Below are 19,154 nucleotides of genomic sequence, written 5' to 3'. Positions count from 1 at the left end.
TAGGGTCCCATAGCCCCACCCGCAGGGGTACTGAGCCCCTACTCGGCTGAAGCCCACCCCTCTTTCCCCAAAGATGCCAGCCTGACACGGGTAGCAGGGCGACAGAGCCTTTTATCCATCCTTGGCACTTTTGGTGCTTTTCTCACAATCGAGGCGTGGCGTATCCAGAGGGGCCGCTGGCTGCCTGGACGAGGCTCCCGCATAGTTACAAAATACATCCTTTTTGCACCGTTTCTCCTATTTACAGCGGCAGGACTGTTCCTACCCCACAGCGCTCCGGAAAGGGGGCCGCCTAGGCCCAGCCGCTGCAAGGCACTCGGGGTCTGCAGGCCTCCCTCGGCCCTTCGGCTGCCTTCGGACTTTCGGAGGGCGGCTTCCTTGGGGTTGGCGTCTACAAAAAGGCAGGGAGGGGAGGCGGGTGAGGACACGCAGGACGGCACAGGCATTTTGACCAACGACAGGGTGGCGTTGGCAACCGTTTGTTCCCCCGTCCTGCCTGAGGTTTGGAGGAGGTCTCGCTGACCCCTGGCCTTGAAGGCCCAGGGGTGCCCTCCCTCCGCTCTCTGCCCCCTCCCCGAGCCTGAGCTGGAGGTCCTTATTTGGGGTTGGGGTTGGGGGGAGGATGGCATCAGAAGTGCCCCCAATGGTCCAAACCGAACTGCCTGCCTTCCCACCTCCCTGCGCTGTGGCTTGTGGTCTGCCCAGGCCCAGGGTGCTGTGTGTCCCCCAGAGAAGTGAAGCCCTGGGCCAAGCACCTCTGGAGGCAGCATGCCAGCCGCAGGTTTTCAGAAGCTGCTTTTGGCACCAACCGTGTCAACTCCTTGGACGGGGATGGGGGCTCCTTTGCCTCCAATTTTGGGTGGGGAGTTTGGGGAGAGCCACCTGCTGGCATCTTGTACCCCTGCCCACCCAGCCTCCCCACCTGGCATCTCAGATCTCGAGATTCATCCCGCAACGGCTGCCACCTTTTGGGTTTGATGCCCACGACCCAGTCCTTCCCAGGGGGAGACTGGCCCGACACTGGCACACAGCCCCAGTCGGAAGCCACAGGCCTGGTTTGTTGTCGCCTCCGCCAGTCCTGGGCGGCCCCTCCTACCTTGGGCTTCTTGAGGGCCTTGTTCAGTCTCTTCTCTTTGCTCAGCTGCAGCCGTGTCCTCTCCAGCGCCTCCTTCAGCAGTGCCTTCTCCTCCGCGTCCCGGTACACCTGGTCGGCCAGCTTGGCCACCTCCGACTGGTAGGCCTGCAGGCTGTGCCTGTTGCTCCTGTGTGGGTCCGGGGGAGGGGGGCGCTCTGAGCTCCTCCCCAGAGAATTGGCCTTATTTAGGGGAGACGCCTTCTCCCAAGCTCTGTGCCCCTGCTAGCCGAGCGCCCCGCCTTCTTCCCTCCCAGTACCTGAAGGGCCCGGAGTCCCCCTCGTACTCCTTCAGCAGGGACTCCTTCCTCTCCAGGCGGCTCTTCAGCTTGCTGATCCTGTCCAGCAGCAGCTCCAGGTTCTTCTGGCGCAGCAGGCTCACCTTCTCCCGCTCGGCCTGGGACAGGTGCTTTAGAGTCCGCAAGCCCATCAGTTGCTCCACGTCCATCAGGCTGGAGAGGCCCCGGACAAGGCTGAGGTACTGGGGTAAGGGGAGGGAAAGAAGGGAAGGGAGGGGGACGCGATGAGTCCTCTGATGCACGGAGCCGAGGCCTTCCCAGGGGGAGACTGGCACGACACCGGCAGCTCCCCTCCTTCCCTACCAGGTTCTCGCTGAGGTCCAGCGCATCCGCCATCTCCATCCTGGCGTTCCTCTCAGTGGCCATGTTGGGGTCGATGCAGGAGGGCCCAGCTGGAGGCTCCGAGGAAAGAAAGACAGCGAGAGCTCCTGAAGCATGGCCTGCGGGCACTCGCACCTGGAGCCCACTTGGCACGTCTGCCCTGCCTGTCTCTTAAAGGAGCCAAGCCCCAGGACGCCCTTCGGATTACCTGGTGGGCATCCATTGCCGCCGTCAGCACCACCGCGGGGTCCTTCTCTGTCGGCCCTTTCCGCACCACCAGAAGCGGCTCCGAGTTTTTCGCGTCTGCAGAAGGGAAGACGTGGCCATGCTGAAGGCAAGGCAAGCTTTGGGGGAAGGGGAGAGCCAGGTCGAGCCCTTCTTCCTCACAGTCCCACTGCTGTGTCTGAATGGGACGGCACTTCAGGATGTCAGGGCTGGCATTTGCCGAGCTCTTAAATTCTTAGCTCTTGAAAAAGACCGATCTGTTCAGACCAGAAGAACACAAGGAAGCACGAAACGGGAGGCTGGAGACCAAGCAGCCACAAAGAGCAAGGAGTTTCCACTGGCGGGAAGGGTCCTGCGCCCTTGTTTTGTTCTTGGCGCACTTGGTGTGAGGACGGGCCCCCCAAAAGCAGACTCCATACTGCAGTAGTTAATGTGAGCAAGGAGGAAAGTTAGCGTAGACTAAGGGTCTCCAAATGTGGCCCCTTTAAAGACTAAGCTGGTTGAAGAATTCTGGGAGTTGAAGTCTTCAAGTGGCCAAGAGCCCCCGCCGAAAGGCGGCTCCTGCCTGCCTGTATTCTAGCGCGCCGTCTTGGGCACCCACCTAAAAGAAAGCCTCGGCTGTATCTCAAAACCGGGGAGCAATGTCAGCTCCCCTCGTGCACCAGTCAAGCCCCCCCCTCCCCCAACTCACCCTTCTCCAGTTTCCGGAGCTTCTTGCGCAGCTCGGCCAAGGTCTCCTTCTGCCGATGGATGACCTCCTCGTGGCGGGAGCCTTTGCACCTGGCTCCCAGGTCAGCCAAGCACAAGAGAGGGGGCTCCTAGAAGCACAGAGACACCCCACTGACCCTCAGCATGCCCCGCTCAAGCCAGAAGGCACAAGGGGGGAGGGGACACTTCCTTGGCCAAGCTGGCTGCAGGATTTGGACCAAGAGGCTCCTGCAGCTCCGTCAGCCCACAAGAAGCTCCCTGGCCACAGGGTCACTTTTATGTTTTCTGGGGCTGAAAAAACACCTCTGTGATAAGCCCCCACCACCACCAACCCCCTTGTGAAGGGAGGTGCCTGGATCCCCCAGAGTATGAGGGGGGGGAAGGTGTCAGGCAGAAGGAGCAGCCACATGTTGCTGTTACTTCCCACCAGCTGCCTTGACAGCCCCTCGTCAGCAATTAGAGCAACAATTAGCAATGACAAAACTTGAGGCTCACACAAAGGTGTGATGAAAACACTGGCTGCTTGCGGAGAGATCATACCGGCAAAACACACACACACACACACACACACACGAGAATTCCGGTCAGCCCCTCCCCACTTGCCTTCGCAGCAGGGGAGGGCTGGCCCTGCAGGGCCCCCATGGTCTGCACACCCTTGTGCTGTACAAGCCTGCCCATCTCCGCGGCCTTCGCCTTCGCCAGCAGCTCTTTCACCTTCTCTCTGGCCTTCCTGCAGCAGAGGCAGGGATGATGGAAGCGGAGGAGACCCTCCTGGGGGGGAGGGACCCCTCCACCTGCAAATCCCGGTTTTGATCAGCTGACCGCGGGGATGCTGCAGCGGTTGTAAGGGTGAAAGTCCCTTTTTTCAGTGCCTTCAATTGGTCACTAAACGAACAGCTGGTAAATCGAGGACTACCTGCATAGGAGAGAACCCGCCTGCAGCCCCAAAGCATCAGGGGAGATGGGGTGGCTACGATCTTGGGGAGGCCCCCTTACCTTAACTCCTCGGTGGTGGCTTGGAGGTGGGTTTCCCTCTGGGACAGCATCCTGGAGGCCTCCGACAGCTTCTCCCGCAGGAGGCCGAGTTCTCGGGCCTGGCTCTGCACGAGGTTCCGCTTCTCCTCCAGCTCCGCTTTCTGCTTCTCACTCAGCTCCCCTGCAGAGAGGAAATGTGGGGGGTGGGAGCTCCTGGAGCCTCGCCCCACACCTTCTGAGCTCTGAGGCAGCGTTAGGTGGCTGGTTAGGGTGGCCCCCGGGGGTCTCATCAGCACCCGCCTTCGACCCGGCTTTTCTCCCTGGGCTGCTCTGAATTCTGATTTCCAGCTCTCCTCCTCTCCCCCTGCCCCCACCCCCTGCACGCAAAGAGGGAGCTGGTGGGGACAGCAAAACCCTTTTGCTTAAAGAGAGGAATTTATCTACTTCTGTTTCTACTTGGAAAGTGACTCTGGACTTTCTGCTCGAAGCTGAGTAAGATGAGAAAGTTTGATTTTAGGTTTTGACGTTGAGCATGGCTTTGTTATTAGAGAAATGGCATGAAAAGCCGAGAGACACGAAGGAGAAGGTTGAAGTGTTATCGTTCTTTTTGTGCTCTGCTGCACTCGAAAAAGTCAGAGGCCACTACGTTTCTTTTTTTCTTTTTCTTTGCACCCTTCCCTCAGCTTTCTAACTTTCTGTTTCTTTCTTTCTGTGTTTTTGTCTCATCATAAACTTTAATAAAAACTCAAGCGCAAAAAGGCAGCGGCTGGGAGGGAGACGTTAAGAATCTGTGTCCAAAGCAACACGCGTGTCACAAACCAATCACGTCGGACATTGTGGCTCTGGCCTGGCAAAGCTCCTTCTTGAGCTCCGCGATGACCGCCTGGTTGGCCTGGATCTCCTGCTTGGCGGCCGCCAGCTCCTCCCTGAAGACCCCGGGAACAAAGGCGGGGGGGAGGGGGAGAAGGGTAGGATCCATTTTAGTGGTGTGGTTGGGGAGGCCCAGGCTTCCCCCATTAAGTGAAGCCTCCCCCCCATCTTCTTCCTCCTGAGGTCTGTCAGCAACCGCAGAAACGGCTCCTGGGAGGTCCTTTCCCCACTTCAGCTGCCCAAAGTGAGAGAGGGCGTGGAGGGGAAACACCCCTGGGGGTCTGGATGCCCCCCCCCCCCCGCGTGGAAATCCTTTCCCCAGTTTCTTACCCTTCCGGGTTTCCTATGCGACTAGCAAAAAAGGAACGGAACGAATGCCCGACTTACTTCAGGAAAGCGTGAAACTCGTCCATGACGCACAGCCCCGGGGAGGCAGGTAAGGGGGGCTTGGAAGCCTCCTTCTTGGTTTCTGGAGGGAGGGAAAAAGATGTTGTGGAAGGATGCAGGAAACAGTTAGGACTACGGCACATTTCTGAGAAAAATCAGTTCGATTTTCCCATCAGGACAAGGGTCTTCCTTTAAACCACAGTTGTTAACTCCGCAGAAGAAGACCTGAGTTAGCCAAAGAGAAGCCCCTTCCCAAACATTCATGAGTCCACAGAGTGTCTTTTAAGAATGGTTGGTTCCCTGGACGGTTCTTTGGTTGAAAGAGGTAAACCCTGGCCCGCTGTGGCTGGAAAGAGGAGGGCTTAGCCCCACCTGTTAAGCATCTGGACCGGCAAGAGGATCTTTTAGGATGACCATCCCTGGAGGACTGATGCAAAAATAAAAATGAACTGAGCAAGTGCCACTTTGTGGGAAAAGAGAGATTGGGCTGTTGTCACTATAAAAAAAAAGGAAGGGTTTCTATTTGCAGTGATTCCCCCTTAGAAACTCTGAGGGAAAACTCTGCACCTCCCCACTCAGGTTCAAGACCAGCTTCATCTGGAGCGAAGCAGCATTTATGCCATCTGTAAAAGGCAGGTTGGGATTTTAAAGTCCACTTCCTGCTCCCTTTACGTCAAGGGTTGGTTTGGCTCCCCACATTTCCCTTGGGGCCGCTGAGTAGCGCCCACAACGGGAGGCAGGGGTTTCGGTGCGAAACAATCCAGGAGGGGGAGACCCGGTGAGTCTCCGCTCCGCACTGACTGACCTCTTGGCCGGAGCCCACGTTCCTCCTCTGGCTGCTGGGCAGCGCTGGGCAGCCTCTTCTCCAGCCCCACGATGGTCCTGGCGTGCTGTTTGACCTGCTCCTGGTACTCCGAGATCTCCCGCTGGTGCTTCTGCCTCAGCGACTCGGCCTCCGCCTCCAGGCCCTGCAGCCGCCTCTCCCAGACTGACAGCTTCTCTTCCGCCATCGCCTGGCAAAGGGAAGAGGCAGGGGGGCACCGCTGGACGGAGCTTGCCCTCCCTCCAAAGCTGCCCCGAAAGAGGCCAGGTTCCCCTCAATTACCTTTCCCCTCTCGGCATCTTCCAGAGACCCCAGAGCCTCCTTCATTCTGGCGTTTAACATCCTCTCCAGGTCCCTTCTCCCTTCCATCGCCTACAAGTCGGAGGGGAGAGGGAGGCTGAGTGGAGATGCTGCCCTCTCACCTGGCCGGCCAGCCAAGATTTGACATCCTGCCTGCTCCCCCCCCCCACCATCCCCCCAACTGTCTGCAACAAGAGGAAGGCAATGCAGGCTGACCTTGACTTACAACAGTTCGTTGGAAGCTGCACTTATACAACAGTGACTGTTCAAAGTTACAACGGCACCAAAAAAGGTACCATTTTCCTCAGTTAAGACCGTTACGTAACGGTGTTATTAATTTAAAAGCTTCAGTGATCCACTTCACAAATGTGGCAAGAAAGACGGGACAAAGCTCACTTCACAAATTTCTCGCTTAGCCGCATAAATTTTGGGCTCAACTGTGGTCATAAGTCGAGGACTACCTGTATTCTTCCCTACACCTGAAGTGCTGCCTTAGATCACACAGCATGGGTTGCTTTTGGCCCTGGATGACAACACACAAAACTGGCTGTGACACACTCAGGCCTGCAGAAGGCCACCCCGGCTACCCATCCTGCTTGCGCTTCCTCGTTTCTTCCAGCTGCTCTGGAGCACAAACCAGATTCAGAGGCTGCCCCCCTCCCACCCAAGGAGTCTCCTCCTCCTCCTCCTCCTCCTCCTCCGTCTCTGTGCCGTCCTCCTGCCAGCGATGGGAAGACACAAAAAGGGCTGCCCTGGCACCCACCTCGGAGAGTTCCTTCACTTCAGCTTCCAACAGGCGGCCCCTTTTCCTCTCCTCTTCCAGGGCTTCTTTTAGCTCGGCTTCTTCCCGGGCGGCCCTCCTTGCCAGGATCTGCAGGGAAAGGGACCCTCTCCTGTGTGTGTGCCTCAAAGGAGGGCTGGAGGATGGCAGAAGCCCCCTCCCCACACCTCTGTCCTGACAGGAACCAGGCCCTCAAAGGTGGCCCCCTCCGGCTCACCTCCTTCTGCCGCTTCTCTTCCTCCTGGATTTCCCTCTCTCTGGCCTGGGACTCTCCCTCCAGCTGCTCCCTCAGTTCCTTCAGCTTCTCCTGCAGGGTGGTGTGCTGGGACTCCTCTGCCCTCCGCAGCTGATTCTGCAGGGGAAAAGCTGCACCCTCAGAGGGGCTGAAGGATCAGCCAGACAGCTGCCCTACTCCAAAGGAGTGGGGGGGAGGCTGTTACCTGCAAGGCCTGGACCTGCCCCGTGACACTGTGGTGCTGGTCCAGCAGCTGCTTCATGTAGGTGGCCATTCCTGGCAGAAGGGAGAGCGGAGCTGAGGCCTGGCACCCACCAAGGGCCACAAGTATGGGGGGGGGGATCCTGAGACTGGACACTTTAGGCCTGTGTGAAGTTCGGTTCCTACAAGTCCTGAGCAAGCAGGGCCCATGCTGCCCACCGATTCTGGTTCTCCCCTTGGATGCCCAGCTCCGACCCAGCCTGCCTGCCTGCTGCTTGGGTTTCTGGGAGGAAGGGGCTTCACGCTTGGCCCTGCCTGCCTCCCACAAAGGGACTCCTCCTGGCCAGCTCCGGGAGACCCTGGCCCTCCAGATCCCCCCTTGCCTTCTGTGGCCCGGGTGGCCTTTTAGTGGGGCAGCTTAGCTGGGAGGGGGAGACGGACCTGTGTCACCAGCTGGGGCATCAACGCCCATGTTCCGGAGGAGAGACTCCAGTGCTTCCACCCAGCCCAGTACACTGTAGAAGATGCGGGCCAGAGAGGCTTGGATTCCTGATGCCATGGGGGCCAGTGGGGGAAGGCTCTGTAGCTGGCTGATGGCCTCCTTCAGGCTCTTGGCAGAGAAAGAGGTCTTCAGGAACTCCTGGGGCAGAGAAAGAGGGAGTGGGGAGAGAGACCCTCTGAATGGGCATGGTGGGAAGCAGCCTCTTCCCTCTTGGGGTCATAAGGAATTCTGGGGAGGAGACATCCCCCCCCCCAGGCCAAGGGACGGTTTCCACACTGTAGCCAGTGAGGACCAGCACTGCCCCAGGGTAAGAGGGCAGAAAAGAGAGCCGCACCCCATTTGGCCCATGGGCAGCTGGGCAAAATAAAGTTCCCCCATAGCTCATTAGGGCAGGTACTCTGGTGAGGAGGGGAGGGGGAGACCTGGAATCCATCGAGTGACTTCTTTAGCAGGGCCAGGTTGGATGAGAGCTTCTCCATTTCCAGGCCCCTGATCTGCACTTCTTTCTGCAGCCCTGCCTCCTTCTGATCAGAGCCCTCCTTGCTCTCCTGCATCTGATGGATTTCCTCAACAATCTGGAGGGGGTGGGGGGGAGGAGAATGGGGGAGAGGAAGTTGGTTACCGAAAGAGCGAGAGGCGCGTCCGATCTTCCTTATGGGCAGGATTAGGTTTTGTTAAACAGGGATGTGTCCCCCACCACCACCATCCTGCCCTCCAATAAAAGATGAGGCTGTTACCTGCTCATCAGTTAGAGGTTTCTCGGGAAGTTCGGAAAAGAGGGCCCTCAGCACCTGGTTCCGGAAATGCTGCGCCTAGGAGCAGCAGAGTTAAATGGCAGGAGGAAGATGCCCCCCCCACACACACGCAGCCCTGCTGGCAGGATCAGCCCACCTGGAGACGCCCCCTCCCCTGCACCCCAGGTCAGCTCAGAGTTGAAAGGGCGAGGGGACCCCTGTGGGTAGGGAGGGGCAGGAGGAGCACCTGGCGTACCTGAGTGGCTGCCTGCTCCATCTCCAAGCGCAGGAGACGCTCTCGGCGGCCCAGCTCCTGCACCTGCTGGGCTCGCCTCTCTGTCTCTTCCTTCAGCTCCCCTTCGGCCTGAGAGGGGGGGTGGGGAAGGCAGGAAGAGTGAGGCCGAGCAGGGCGGGACCCCCGACCGCAGAGGGCAGGGGCTTGGTTCCAGTCAGCGGCTCCTCCCTTCCTGGGCCCAGCAGCGCCTTCCAGGGCCACAGCCGCCCTGCCCGCTGACCTTGGTGGCTTCAGCCAGCCTCCGGGTCAGGGCCTCCTGCTCTGCGTAGTGTTTCTTCGCCTCCTCCTTAGACTGGCCGGCCTGCAGCTCCAGATCCGCAATCCGCTGCAAAGGCATGGGGAGAGGGGTGGGTGGGTGTCAGGGGCCGGGGACCCCGCTGGCCCTGGCGACCGAGGGGCCTGGTTAGTGAGTAAGGAGGGTAGGGGGAATCTTCCTAGACGAGGCAAAATTAGGAGGTTACAGCAGCCCAAAATCAACGGTTTCCACCTTTGTGCCGATAAAAAAAAATAATGGAGGTTAGTTGTGGTTGAGACCCGATTTCTGCTCCCGTGATAAGGGCCAAAGAGCAAGAAGACGACAACTCAGCGTGCGAGGAGGGGGGAACATCTCCCCTCAGGGCAGGTGGCCTGTTAAGCAGGAGCCCTTCTAAGCTGAGGAAGAAGCCGGAAGTCTCAGTAAGCCCAGCTGCCCTCAGCTGGAGAAAAGGAATCAGAAAACAGCATTGAATACGTGGAACGCTGGGGAGAACTGCAGCCAGGCGCAGGCAAAAAAATTGAGGGCTGACTCACACTCTGATGGGCACTTAGGTCTCTGTCCCTGAGTTCCCGCTTGGTCTCCGCTTTAATTCTAGAGCACTGGAAAGAACAGCAAGGGAGGGAGACGCGGTCAGCCAGCAAGGAAAAGGCCTGGTGCAGGATGGACGGACACACACACACACCCCCCAAAAGAAATTCCAGGGAGAAGGCTGGGGTTTCTCCCACCCCGCCCTAATCTCTAAAAGCTGGCACTTTCAGTTGCCTCTGGACATCTCTGGACCAAGACAGGAGGGGTGGAAAGGAGGCCAGTAACTGACCAAGTCAGAAGCATTAGGCCAGACTTGCCAGGGACCCCCCACCCCACCCTCCGCCTTGAAGACCTGCAGGGTTATGGTGGTCTTATTGCAATGGCCCCTTTCCAAAGTCTACTAAATGGCCAGCCATTGCTCCTTCTGGCTTCCTTTCTTTAAACCCCCCCTCCCCACCCCAGTCTTTTTCATTCCCAAACCCTTCCAGAATTGGTTTGGTGCTTCAGGGGGATCTAGCGATTCCGTTGGCCATCCGTGGGATCATAACCCCACCCTAGCTTTTAAAAGGAGAAGGTCTCCTCTTTGATCTATAAAGGACTTGTTCTAAGACTCCAGCCAAGAGGCTCCTTTTATCTGCCCAGGTGCTCAAGTGGCTGAGGTGTGGCTTTAATTTTTCCAGGGAGGCACCCTTAAACAGCCCTATGAATCAAGCTAGCAGGTTCCCAATCGATTTTCTAGCTCTGGGTACACACACACACACACACACGTGCAATTTGGCACGTCCCACGACAAACATTAGCAAAGGCAACTGATAATTGCTGGCACACCCATTTTTTAAAAATGTCACCACAGGATTATTTCAAGCATACGAGCATTTCTCTGGCCGTCTCCTGAGGGCTCAGGGGGTTTCAGCCTGCAGTCGCAGCCATCAGCAACGGCTTTCAAGAGAGCCAGAAAAACATCTATCCTCAAAAGACACCTAGGCAGATATAGGCAACTGCAGTTTTTAGGAATAGTTTTTGACCATTAAATAAATGTAACGGAACTCTGATTAGAACAAAATTGAAAAAGGCATAAATCAATTCATAACGTTACGGATGCATAGTTTTCCTATAAATAAAGTTTATCTCCAAATTTACAGCTTATTATTAAATCCTGTTTACTGGCTAACCTGAGGCTGAAGTTAAAATTAATTGTTTCCCTAGTAAAGGTTAAGTTATGTCCGCATCCTTACGAAATTGGTATTCTACAAACCGCTTGGCATGTTTTATAATGCCTCTGTCTCTGACCTGTGTTTTTATTCTCGAGACTGTGACAGCAAAATAACCCCTTCCAGAACTTCTGGAAACAGCTGGAAAAGGAAAAGGAGTTTGCGGATGGTACTTAGAATTTATTTCTTGGGAAAGGAAAAACAGGAGGCAACCCAGATGAAGAAAGAGGAGACGGAGGGAAGAGGAAGAAGTAGGAGGCAGAAAGGGAAGGCCTCAGCAGGGCAAGAGGAAAAAAAAAAACCTGCCCCAAAAGCTGATCGGACCTGCCTGCAGCAGCTGATTGACCAGAGAGGCCTGACCAGCAGCACTGGCCCCAAGGGAGGGAGAGCTTGCAGAAAAGGGGAGCTGTTCCCGAAGGGGACACAGCCATCAGCTATCACGTTCCCATTCTCAGCACAGCGGGAGAAACCCGCAGGATCTACAGAAGCACTGGAGGAAGAGCGCTGACCTGGGCGGAAATATAGGCCAGCTGGCTGTCCTTCTCCCGACTCTCCTGCCTCAGCTTCTCCATCTCCGTTTTCAGTTGCTGGAAGCGCTGCTCCTTCTGGACCACGTCCTTTTGCAAACTGGTCACCAGTCCTGCAGGGAGCAGCAAAGGGGACCCACAGCCATCAGCTCAGCTGCCTCCTGCTGCGGGGAGTTGAGGCTGGGTGGGGAAGGGGAGAGGAGAGGAGGTTAACTCTGGAGAGGAGGAAGCGGAGGGGTGAGTGTGTGAGGGAAATGGGTTGTCAAACACAGCAGGAAGGAGAAAGGCGGCCTCTGTTAGGGATCTGTTTCTTTAACCGGTTCGCATTCTGACGGAAAACTTCTGCGGAGGAAGCCTGTGTGACACCAGGATGCTCCTGTTACATGGAGGGCCCCCTCTTTTTTTCTTCATTTCAGCCACCTCTGAGGCTGCCAGCATAGCTTTCCTTGCTGGCAAGGTTTTGGAGAAGTGGTTTGCCATTGCCTCCTTCCTGGGGCTGAGAGGGAATGTGTCAGGCCTGGAAACCATACTAGACTTTAGGGTTCCAGATGCTGCCACATTTTTCCCCTGAGGGGAAGAAGGGGGGTTGAGGGGTATGGTAACATTCTTCAAGCGGTCAAGATCGGATGGTGTTCACATCTGCAGGAAGAGTGGCGAGAAGATATTCGAATGAACTGGGAGAACGTGGGACCATGTGACCAGCAAAGGGGTTGGGGGGTGGGACTCTTGGGGTTTGTATAACTGGGAAAAGAATCCGGAAGTTCAGTTTTGGAATTTCACTCATCGTGTGCCAGTTTCCTCATGCTAGTAAAGACACCCAATTAAATTCCACCAAGTAGATGGAACCTTGATTGGTGGCGTTCCAGCGACCCAAATCACACAACTGGTTCGCTTAGAAATTGGAGCCCATCATGAACTTATAAGATTCATAGTAATTCCAAAGATGTCAGAATCCATCATCCTGGGTTTAGCTTGGTTGGACAAATGGGAACCCACAATCAAATGGGAGGATGGATTCAAGAAAATTATATGGACTTTCAGACCCTTAGACCCAATTCCCCCTGCTGAAAAAAACCTCTTCTGCATAAAAAAAACTCAGAAGCCATTGTCTTTCAGAGTTCTTTACTAGCATGAGGAAACTGGCACACGATGAGTGAAATTCCAAAACTGAACTTCCGGATTCTTTTCCCAGTTATACAAACCCCAAGAGTCCCACCCCCCTGACCACTTTGCTGGTCACATGGTCCCACGTTCTCCCAGTTCATTCGAATATCTTTTCGCCACTCTTCCTGCAGATGTGAACACCATCCGACCTTGACCGCTTGAAGAATGTTACCATACCCCTCAACCCCCCTTCTTCCCCTCAGGGGAAAAATGTGGCAGCGTCTGGAACCCTAAAGTCTAGTATGGTTTCCAGGCCTGACAGGATGACTGGCCCAAGGTCACCCAGTTGGCTTTGTGGCTAGGGCTGGACTAGAACTCCCCGTCTCCCGAAGCCTGGCCTGATCCCGTCACCAATGCATCACTCTTGCTTCTCCCTCCCCCTGCTGTAACCCAGCACTGTTCTGGGATGATGAGCCTTCTTCATGGGGAAGGGGCTCAAATTTTAGGCCACGTCACTGACCACCAACATCCACACTGTGGGACCCACAACATACCCACAGCAGAAGGAGCGGGCCCCCTCTGTGAAGGGTCGTAATATCTAAGAGGGTCTCTTGGAGTCTTTCCAATTAATCTTTTCTTCATTATGGTCCCCGTTGTGGTCCGCCAGCAGCCTGCGGAACTGGCAGCGGAGTCGGACAGCTATGAAGCTGAGTGTTCTGTTTCCCTTCCCCCAATACTCCCAGCAAAGAGTCAGTCAGAGGCCTCCTTTTCTGATTTATTTACATATATATAAATGTCCTGGCCACGTCTACCCACGGGCCTGCCAAGTTTCTGGAGATAACAAGGAAATTACAGATAAGGCCAGAATTACTCACGAATATATTCTTCCCTCCATTGATACAGTTTGCCCGCGCAAATTCATTGCTTTGTCCAAGACAAAAAACCAGGAAGTCCCGCCTCCTATTTATAGTCTCTGCAGATGTCACTGCATGACAATTATGACTTGGCTTTATCCCAACGCTGCTTCTGCTGCGCGCGCCGGTCACGCCTGCGCAGTCTTGCATCACTCCAAAACTGTTCTTGGGGCGTTGCCAAATCAGAAGAAGGCTCCAGGGAATCAGGCCTTGCCGGCCCCTCCTCCTCCCTTTGAGTGGGTGCCAGGGAGGGAAAGGGCTCAAGAGAAGCAGGGCTTGCCAGGTCTTCTCCCTCACTTTCTGAATCATCCGAGTCCAGGAGTCCGGGTCCAGGAACTTGGGTCACAACACTGAGGAAGAACATGGGCCAGTCCTGGAGGCTGGGGAAGGCCCGGATGAGGGCTCTGCATCGGAGGCAGAGATGGGGCCAGGGCCATTGGGGAGTGATGTGCGGACTCCGGAGCCTCCAAAGGCTGACAGTAGTGAGGCAGAGGAACAAGAGGAGCCTGTTCCTAATGCACGCATGAGAAGAGCTGCGAGAAGGCAAGAGCAGCTAAAGCAAACAGGATGACTCTGGAGTAGGGCCAAAAGATGATTGGCCTCTCCCATAAGGCTTAAAAGACCAGTAACGGTGTTTGGGCTTTGCCGGAAAACAACGTTGATAGCTTTGTCTTGTTGCATATTTTATATCAGTGTCTTCTGAACGTTTGCCAAGAAAGGCCTTTGGCAGTTTGCCTAATTGGACCAAGGTTGGTGATAGAACTGAGGAATTTGTGCTGGGAGGAATTAAAGCAAATTCCTGAACTACGCTGAGAATGAAGTAATTCTCAGCTGTTTGAATAAAGTTTGTTTGTTTTACACTGACTGAGTTCCCTACTACCTACCGGGGCCTGGGTCACAACACCCACTTCCTGATGCTTGCCCTCTATGGCCTATGACGTCCGTGAGACAGACGGCTACATCAAGCGATGAAGGAAGGTTTCCCTCCTGTTCTCTGGCTGCTCCAGAGGGAGTTGCTGGGAGGACGGGATAAAGGGAGCACAAGGGAGAGGGCACCTGTGGTGAGCGCGTAGCTCTTCTTCAGGGCTTCGTTCTCCTGCTTCCAGCGGGCGATTTGCAGGTCGCGGTCCGAGAGGGAGTGGTACAAAACTTCGCTGGTGTTTCTCTGCAGGCCGCTCACCTGGGAAGAAAGATGCATGAGCAGGAAAGGAAGAGGGAGGTCAGCAGCTCCCTTCCATTGCACTGCCCGCAAACCAAGGCACGTTTTGCACACTGATGTGAGGACACACACATTCATACGTGCACAGAGCAGCACCGTTGCCGCATCACCCCCTCCCCCGCACTCCAGCCCACCTGCTCCTTCAGCCTCCTGATCTCTTCGGCCTTGGCTTCGGAGTCTTTGTCAAGGCTGGCCAGCTTCTGATGGAACTCGGTGTCCTTCTTGGCCAGGGTTGCCACGACCTTCTCGTTCATGGCCGAAATCTCGCGCTGGAGCTCTGCGATCAGTGTGTCCTTGCGGCTGCACTCACTTTCGAAGGCGGACAAGCGGTTGATTTCGTCCCCCAGTTTTAAAATGGTCTCTTCCTGCACAAGGAAATAAGTAAATAAATCAGCAAGAAAGGAAAAGGGCCGCTTGGAAGATGGCCCTATTCTTCTTCTCCCATCGAAACTTTCTGGCTAAACCCTTCTGTGACTCTAACAGTGGTTAATTCTGTAATTCTCTTATGAAAGCAGGAGCCAGAGGGGAAGAAACACCTGTGCAGCACCAATGGCCACAGGGGCCCTGAGAGATCATCCAGCCTCATTGCTCAATCTTTGTTGGGGAGAGCCTTCCCAAAAGGCTTGGCCTGAGCTGGAGGGAAAGGCTGTTTCTGGCCATCCACCTCTCTGGGAACACTCTGCCCAGCCCCCTTTCGCTGACCACTTGCTCTTCCTCCTCACTCGCCTGCTGTTTTTTTTCCCTTCCTTCATTTGTTTACATTTTCATCCGTTCTGCTTTGGAAAGGGCTGCTCTCATCTCTCCTGAATGATTTATGCTGCTTTCCCATCCCACTGATACTCTTCCTTATGGTGGGTACCCACAAACAGCTTTGCGAAGCCGTCTCTTTCTCTCTCTCTGATCGCAAGTTCTTGCCTGGGCTAAAACCTTCCTTTTTAAGCCCATCAATCTTGCCTGTGGTCTGGATTCCTGGGCAAGATTCTTATTTTTTTTTTAATGAGAATATCTGAGGCTGATGGTCTCAAATGGCTTCCCGCAACTCAGCTTTGACACCGAGAGATGGGAACCTGCCTGGAGGGAGAACCAGGGTGACCTTGCCCAGGGGGACCTTCCGGGCTCCCTGGAAATTCTCACACTGGGGAAGAGCTTAGAAAGCAGAGGTCCTCACTCACCTTCTTTTTGAGAAGCATATCCCCCGGGTGGCTGCTGGCAAGAGGGCCAGGGAGGGCTCCACTGTCTGGAGAACAGAAAAAAAGTGGGCGGCCCATTGAGAGAGATACAGGGCCTCTCTTCCCTCCCCACATACACATCACGAACGACTGGAATGAAATGAAGCTCCAAACACCAGGCCCGGTTACTGCTCTCCGGACAGGCTGCCCTGCTTAGTCCCCCCCATACCTGCGAGGGTGGCGGGAGACCAGCTGGAAGGCTCGGGAGAGAAGGCAGAGGAGGAGACTGTCCTGCCCCAGGCGCTCCCAGGAGGCCTTTTTCGGAGGGGGGGACGTGGCGAGGCCCCACTTGCTGCATAGGGCCAGCTGGGACTGGCGGGTGAGGACTGCTGAGAGGGTAGCAATGGAAACTGGGGAGCAGCAGCTGCAGACGGAGGGGAAGCTGTCTCTGTAACCACCTGGATTTGGCCAGGCCAGGCAATGCGCCGATTCACCAGCGGATAAGACATCTGCTAGACGACATGGGAGGAATCTTGTCTGCCCCAGAGTCTTTCCCAGGGGGCCTAGACGCTGCAAATCTCAGCTGGCTCACCTCATGCTCTGCGAGGATTTGAGCTGATTACACACAATACTCACTGCCCACAACCCTCTCCGAGGAAGATGGTCAGTTAAAAAATATGAAATATAATGAATAGATGCCCTTCATTCCATCGGACAAGCAAGGCGGTCACAGGGGGGAGTTGACCCCATGGGGAGGGGGGGCAATGGCTATTATAGGAGGGCAAGAATGCTGAGGCTGCCAATGGGGCACAGGGACCTTACCCAAGCAAGGGCCCTCACAAACCCTGGACCAGAAGAGTTCAAATGCCAGAGGTTGGGAGTGGGTCGACTGTCCAGCCGATTCCTTGGAAGAAGGCTGGGGGCACCAAAGGAACATTTTAAGGGCAGAAATAGTGCCTTCTTCCAGGAACAGGGACTTCAGCTCCCATAAGCCCAGGAAATCACCATGCCAGCTGTGGTGCGCGTGATCGCGATCCCTTGTTTGGGCCAAGCAGTTTCCTTTTAGCGGCTGCCAGGGCCCAAGGGAGCTCTCCGGTGGAGAGAGGAGCGGGCTCTCCGGCCATCCCCGTCATCAGCACCTTCTTTACCTGAGGTGGGTGGTCCAGCACCAGCTCGAAGGTCGGCCCAGCGGAGCCAAAGCGCAGGAGGTCTCCCTGGCCCACCTTCACGGCCACATTCTGGATCTGACAGTCATTCACAAAGGAGCCACTGCCGGTGTTGAAGTCCCGAAGAACGAAGCTGTGCTCGGCATCGCTGAACTCGAGGGCGGCGTGGTGGTCTTCCAACCCTGGAGACTGAAGGGGGGGGAGGGGGCTTTTTAATCTAACTGCATCCGAAGCACAAACAAAACACAAGACCATCCCGAGGGAGGTGGGGAAGGTCCTCTTTTTCTCTTTCATCACTAAGATGATTTGGGCTGCTTCTCACACATCCAAGTCAACTGATATCACATTCTGACATCTGAAATCAAAAAACTGAGTGGTTTAAAATCTCACTTCCACCACGAGGCAGCAGAGACACAAAAATTAGAGTATACCAGCATTAGCTTTGGAAGTGGGGAGGGGGGCTCTGGATCGTTTAGCAGATCTGTCTTTGGGTTCCACTTTCTTAGGCAGGTTCAAGAACTTACTGCAACCAGCAAGCATCTGCGAAGGAACCTTGGACCAAGACTGGGCTTTTATGTTCAGAGTTAATCCCTTGCTCAACATGAAGATTCTCCTTTAATTTGGAGATTACAAGTTTGAACAGGTTCGATGAAGTGGGGGGGCAGGAAGCCTTCAGGACCCCACCAGGGAAGCCTCCAACATCCCAAGCAAGGACCAATGTCCCACATGGAACGTTTGGGGCCTTTACCTTAAGAACAATGTCTGAGTCATCATGCTTTCCTATCGTCGTTATCTTCGGCCTGAGCGCCAAGATGCCGTCCGAGCTCCTTAGGAAGGCCTTCATGCTCTCTGCCAGGCGACGGGGCGTGGTGAAAAAGCACAGGCTGAGTACTTGAGAGACTACTCGAAACACAACTACGCACAAGGCAGCTCCTCTGATGAGGACTCTCAAAGGAATGGGAACCCCAGAAGAAACTGGGCACTTTTGCACGGGACACCTTTGCTTAAATTGGGAAATGCCCATCAGGTCCCCTTGTCTCCCCTGCCCTTTGGCTCCTCCTCTGCAATTCCTGGGCTCAGGGGGAAATCCCTGCCAGAGTTACGGGAGTGGGGGGCTTGGCTGGAAAAGAATGAAAAGGGGGGGGGCGGGTGTTTGGGATGCGGTTTCCCTGAAACCATCAACTTTTTATTCCTGGCTTTTAAATCAGGTGCTCCGATACTTTCAGGGGGCCCCTCCCCGCCCCGCCAAAACCTCTGACTGGGGGTTCCAGGATGTCATATGGGGCAACATCAATAAATCAATAAATCATATTTATAATATAATAAATAAAATCAATGAAACATGAAAACTGGGGGGTGCGTGTGGGGGGAAATCCCCCCTCCCACCGCAGTTCCCCAGTGAGGGGCTTCTTGAGGAACCCAAAACCGGAACTCCGCTCTCTGCGCCTGGCAGGCCGGGCCCTTCCCTGGGCCCAGAGTCCCGGGTGAAGGCGGAGGACCCGGCCGGGGCCCCTCCTCTCTGCCTTCCTCCCTCGGTGCCGTCAAAGGCAGTCCCGGGTGTGAAGCCGGCGGGGCTCTGCACACGCTGAGGCACGAAGACAAAACTCACCGTGGGGACCCTCGAGCGAAGCCGGCGCGGTCCCGCTGAGGCGCCGACCCGACGACTCCCGCCAAGCGTAGCCGTAGCCACGGCAACCAGACCCTAGGCCACACCCTTCCGCCGGAAAGAGCGTCTCCGCGGCAACCGCTTTCGCGCTGGCCTGAGGCGGGGTCGTTCCTATGGAAACCGAGCACGGCCGACCGCTTGGCGCACGCGCAATTGCCGCGCCTAGAGGGAAAGCTCATCCTTCCCGGGCGGACTCCGATTCCCAGAATTCCCCAGCCGTCAGGCCTCAACCATGAATCCTGGGAGTTGAAGTCCATCCATTTTTAAAGGGCTCAGGTTAAGAAAGCCTGTTAAACCGCAGTGAGCGGGTTCCCACAGTGCGAGCATCACCCACGCTTTTCCCAGCTGTGCCCTGTTCACACAGCATGCCAAGTTCTGACCTTTGGCACCTTATAAAAAGGGATGACTCCCCCTCCCTGAGGGTCTTGGACCTCATTCTTTCCGCAGTCGGGGGTGCTGGACTGGGCCCCCCAAGGAGACCCCTTCTGGAGGCCCCCTGGAAACAAAGCCAGCAATCCCAGGGGCACCACTGGGGGTGCACACACCAGACCCTCAGCCCCCCCCCGCCCCAGAACAGAGGATATAAACAGCCGCCTGGATTAAAGC

General features: G+C 55.7%; 1 protein-coding gene across 3 annotated transcripts; it reads right to left on the bottom strand.

The window, feature by feature from the left end:
* Positions 1-253: 253 nt before the first annotated feature.
* Positions 254-19,083, bottom strand: FHAD1 (forkhead associated phosphopeptide binding domain 1). 3 transcript variants are annotated; one of them, XM_058161215.1, is made up of 29 exons: positions 18,492-19,083; positions 17,631-17,731; positions 16,865-17,071; positions 15,946-16,228; positions 15,720-15,784; positions 14,682-14,912; positions 14,385-14,508; positions 11,293-11,423; positions 9,578-9,643; positions 9,009-9,113; positions 8,750-8,857; positions 8,497-8,571; positions 8,182-8,334; positions 7,699-7,897; positions 7,262-7,332; positions 7,039-7,173; positions 6,804-6,911; positions 6,023-6,112; positions 5,723-5,930; positions 4,918-4,999; positions 4,480-4,586; positions 3,682-3,841; positions 3,289-3,415; positions 2,669-2,795; positions 1,961-2,055; positions 1,735-1,830; positions 1,393-1,613; positions 1,097-1,262; positions 254-391 (listed from the first exon to the last, which is right to left on the bottom strand). In XM_058161215.1, exons 2-29 carry the CDS (start codon positions 17,724-17,726, stop codon positions 293-295), a joined length of 3,735 nt encoding a protein of 1,244 aa, XP_058017198.1. In that variant the 5' UTR covers positions 17,727-17,731; positions 18,492-19,083; the 3' UTR covers positions 254-292. The 3 variants fall into 3 exon arrangements, with proteins under 3 accessions (XP_058017198.1, XP_058017197.1, XP_058017199.1); XM_058161214.1 differs by having other exon boundaries at positions 15,946-16,225; positions 17,631-19,083; XM_058161216.1 differs by lacking the exons at positions 15,946-16,228; positions 17,631-17,731; positions 18,492-19,083 and having other exon boundaries at positions 16,865-16,980.
* Between the last annotated feature and the right edge of the window lie 71 nt (positions 19,084-19,154).

Source organism: Ahaetulla prasina, chromosome 18 (assembly GCF_028640845.1).
Source record: "Ahaetulla prasina isolate Xishuangbanna chromosome 18, ASM2864084v1, whole genome shotgun sequence".
Classification (NCBI taxonomy): domain Eukaryota; kingdom Metazoa; phylum Chordata; class Lepidosauria; order Squamata; family Colubridae; genus Ahaetulla; species Ahaetulla prasina.
This window is presented reverse-complemented; position numbering and strand designations above follow the sequence as displayed.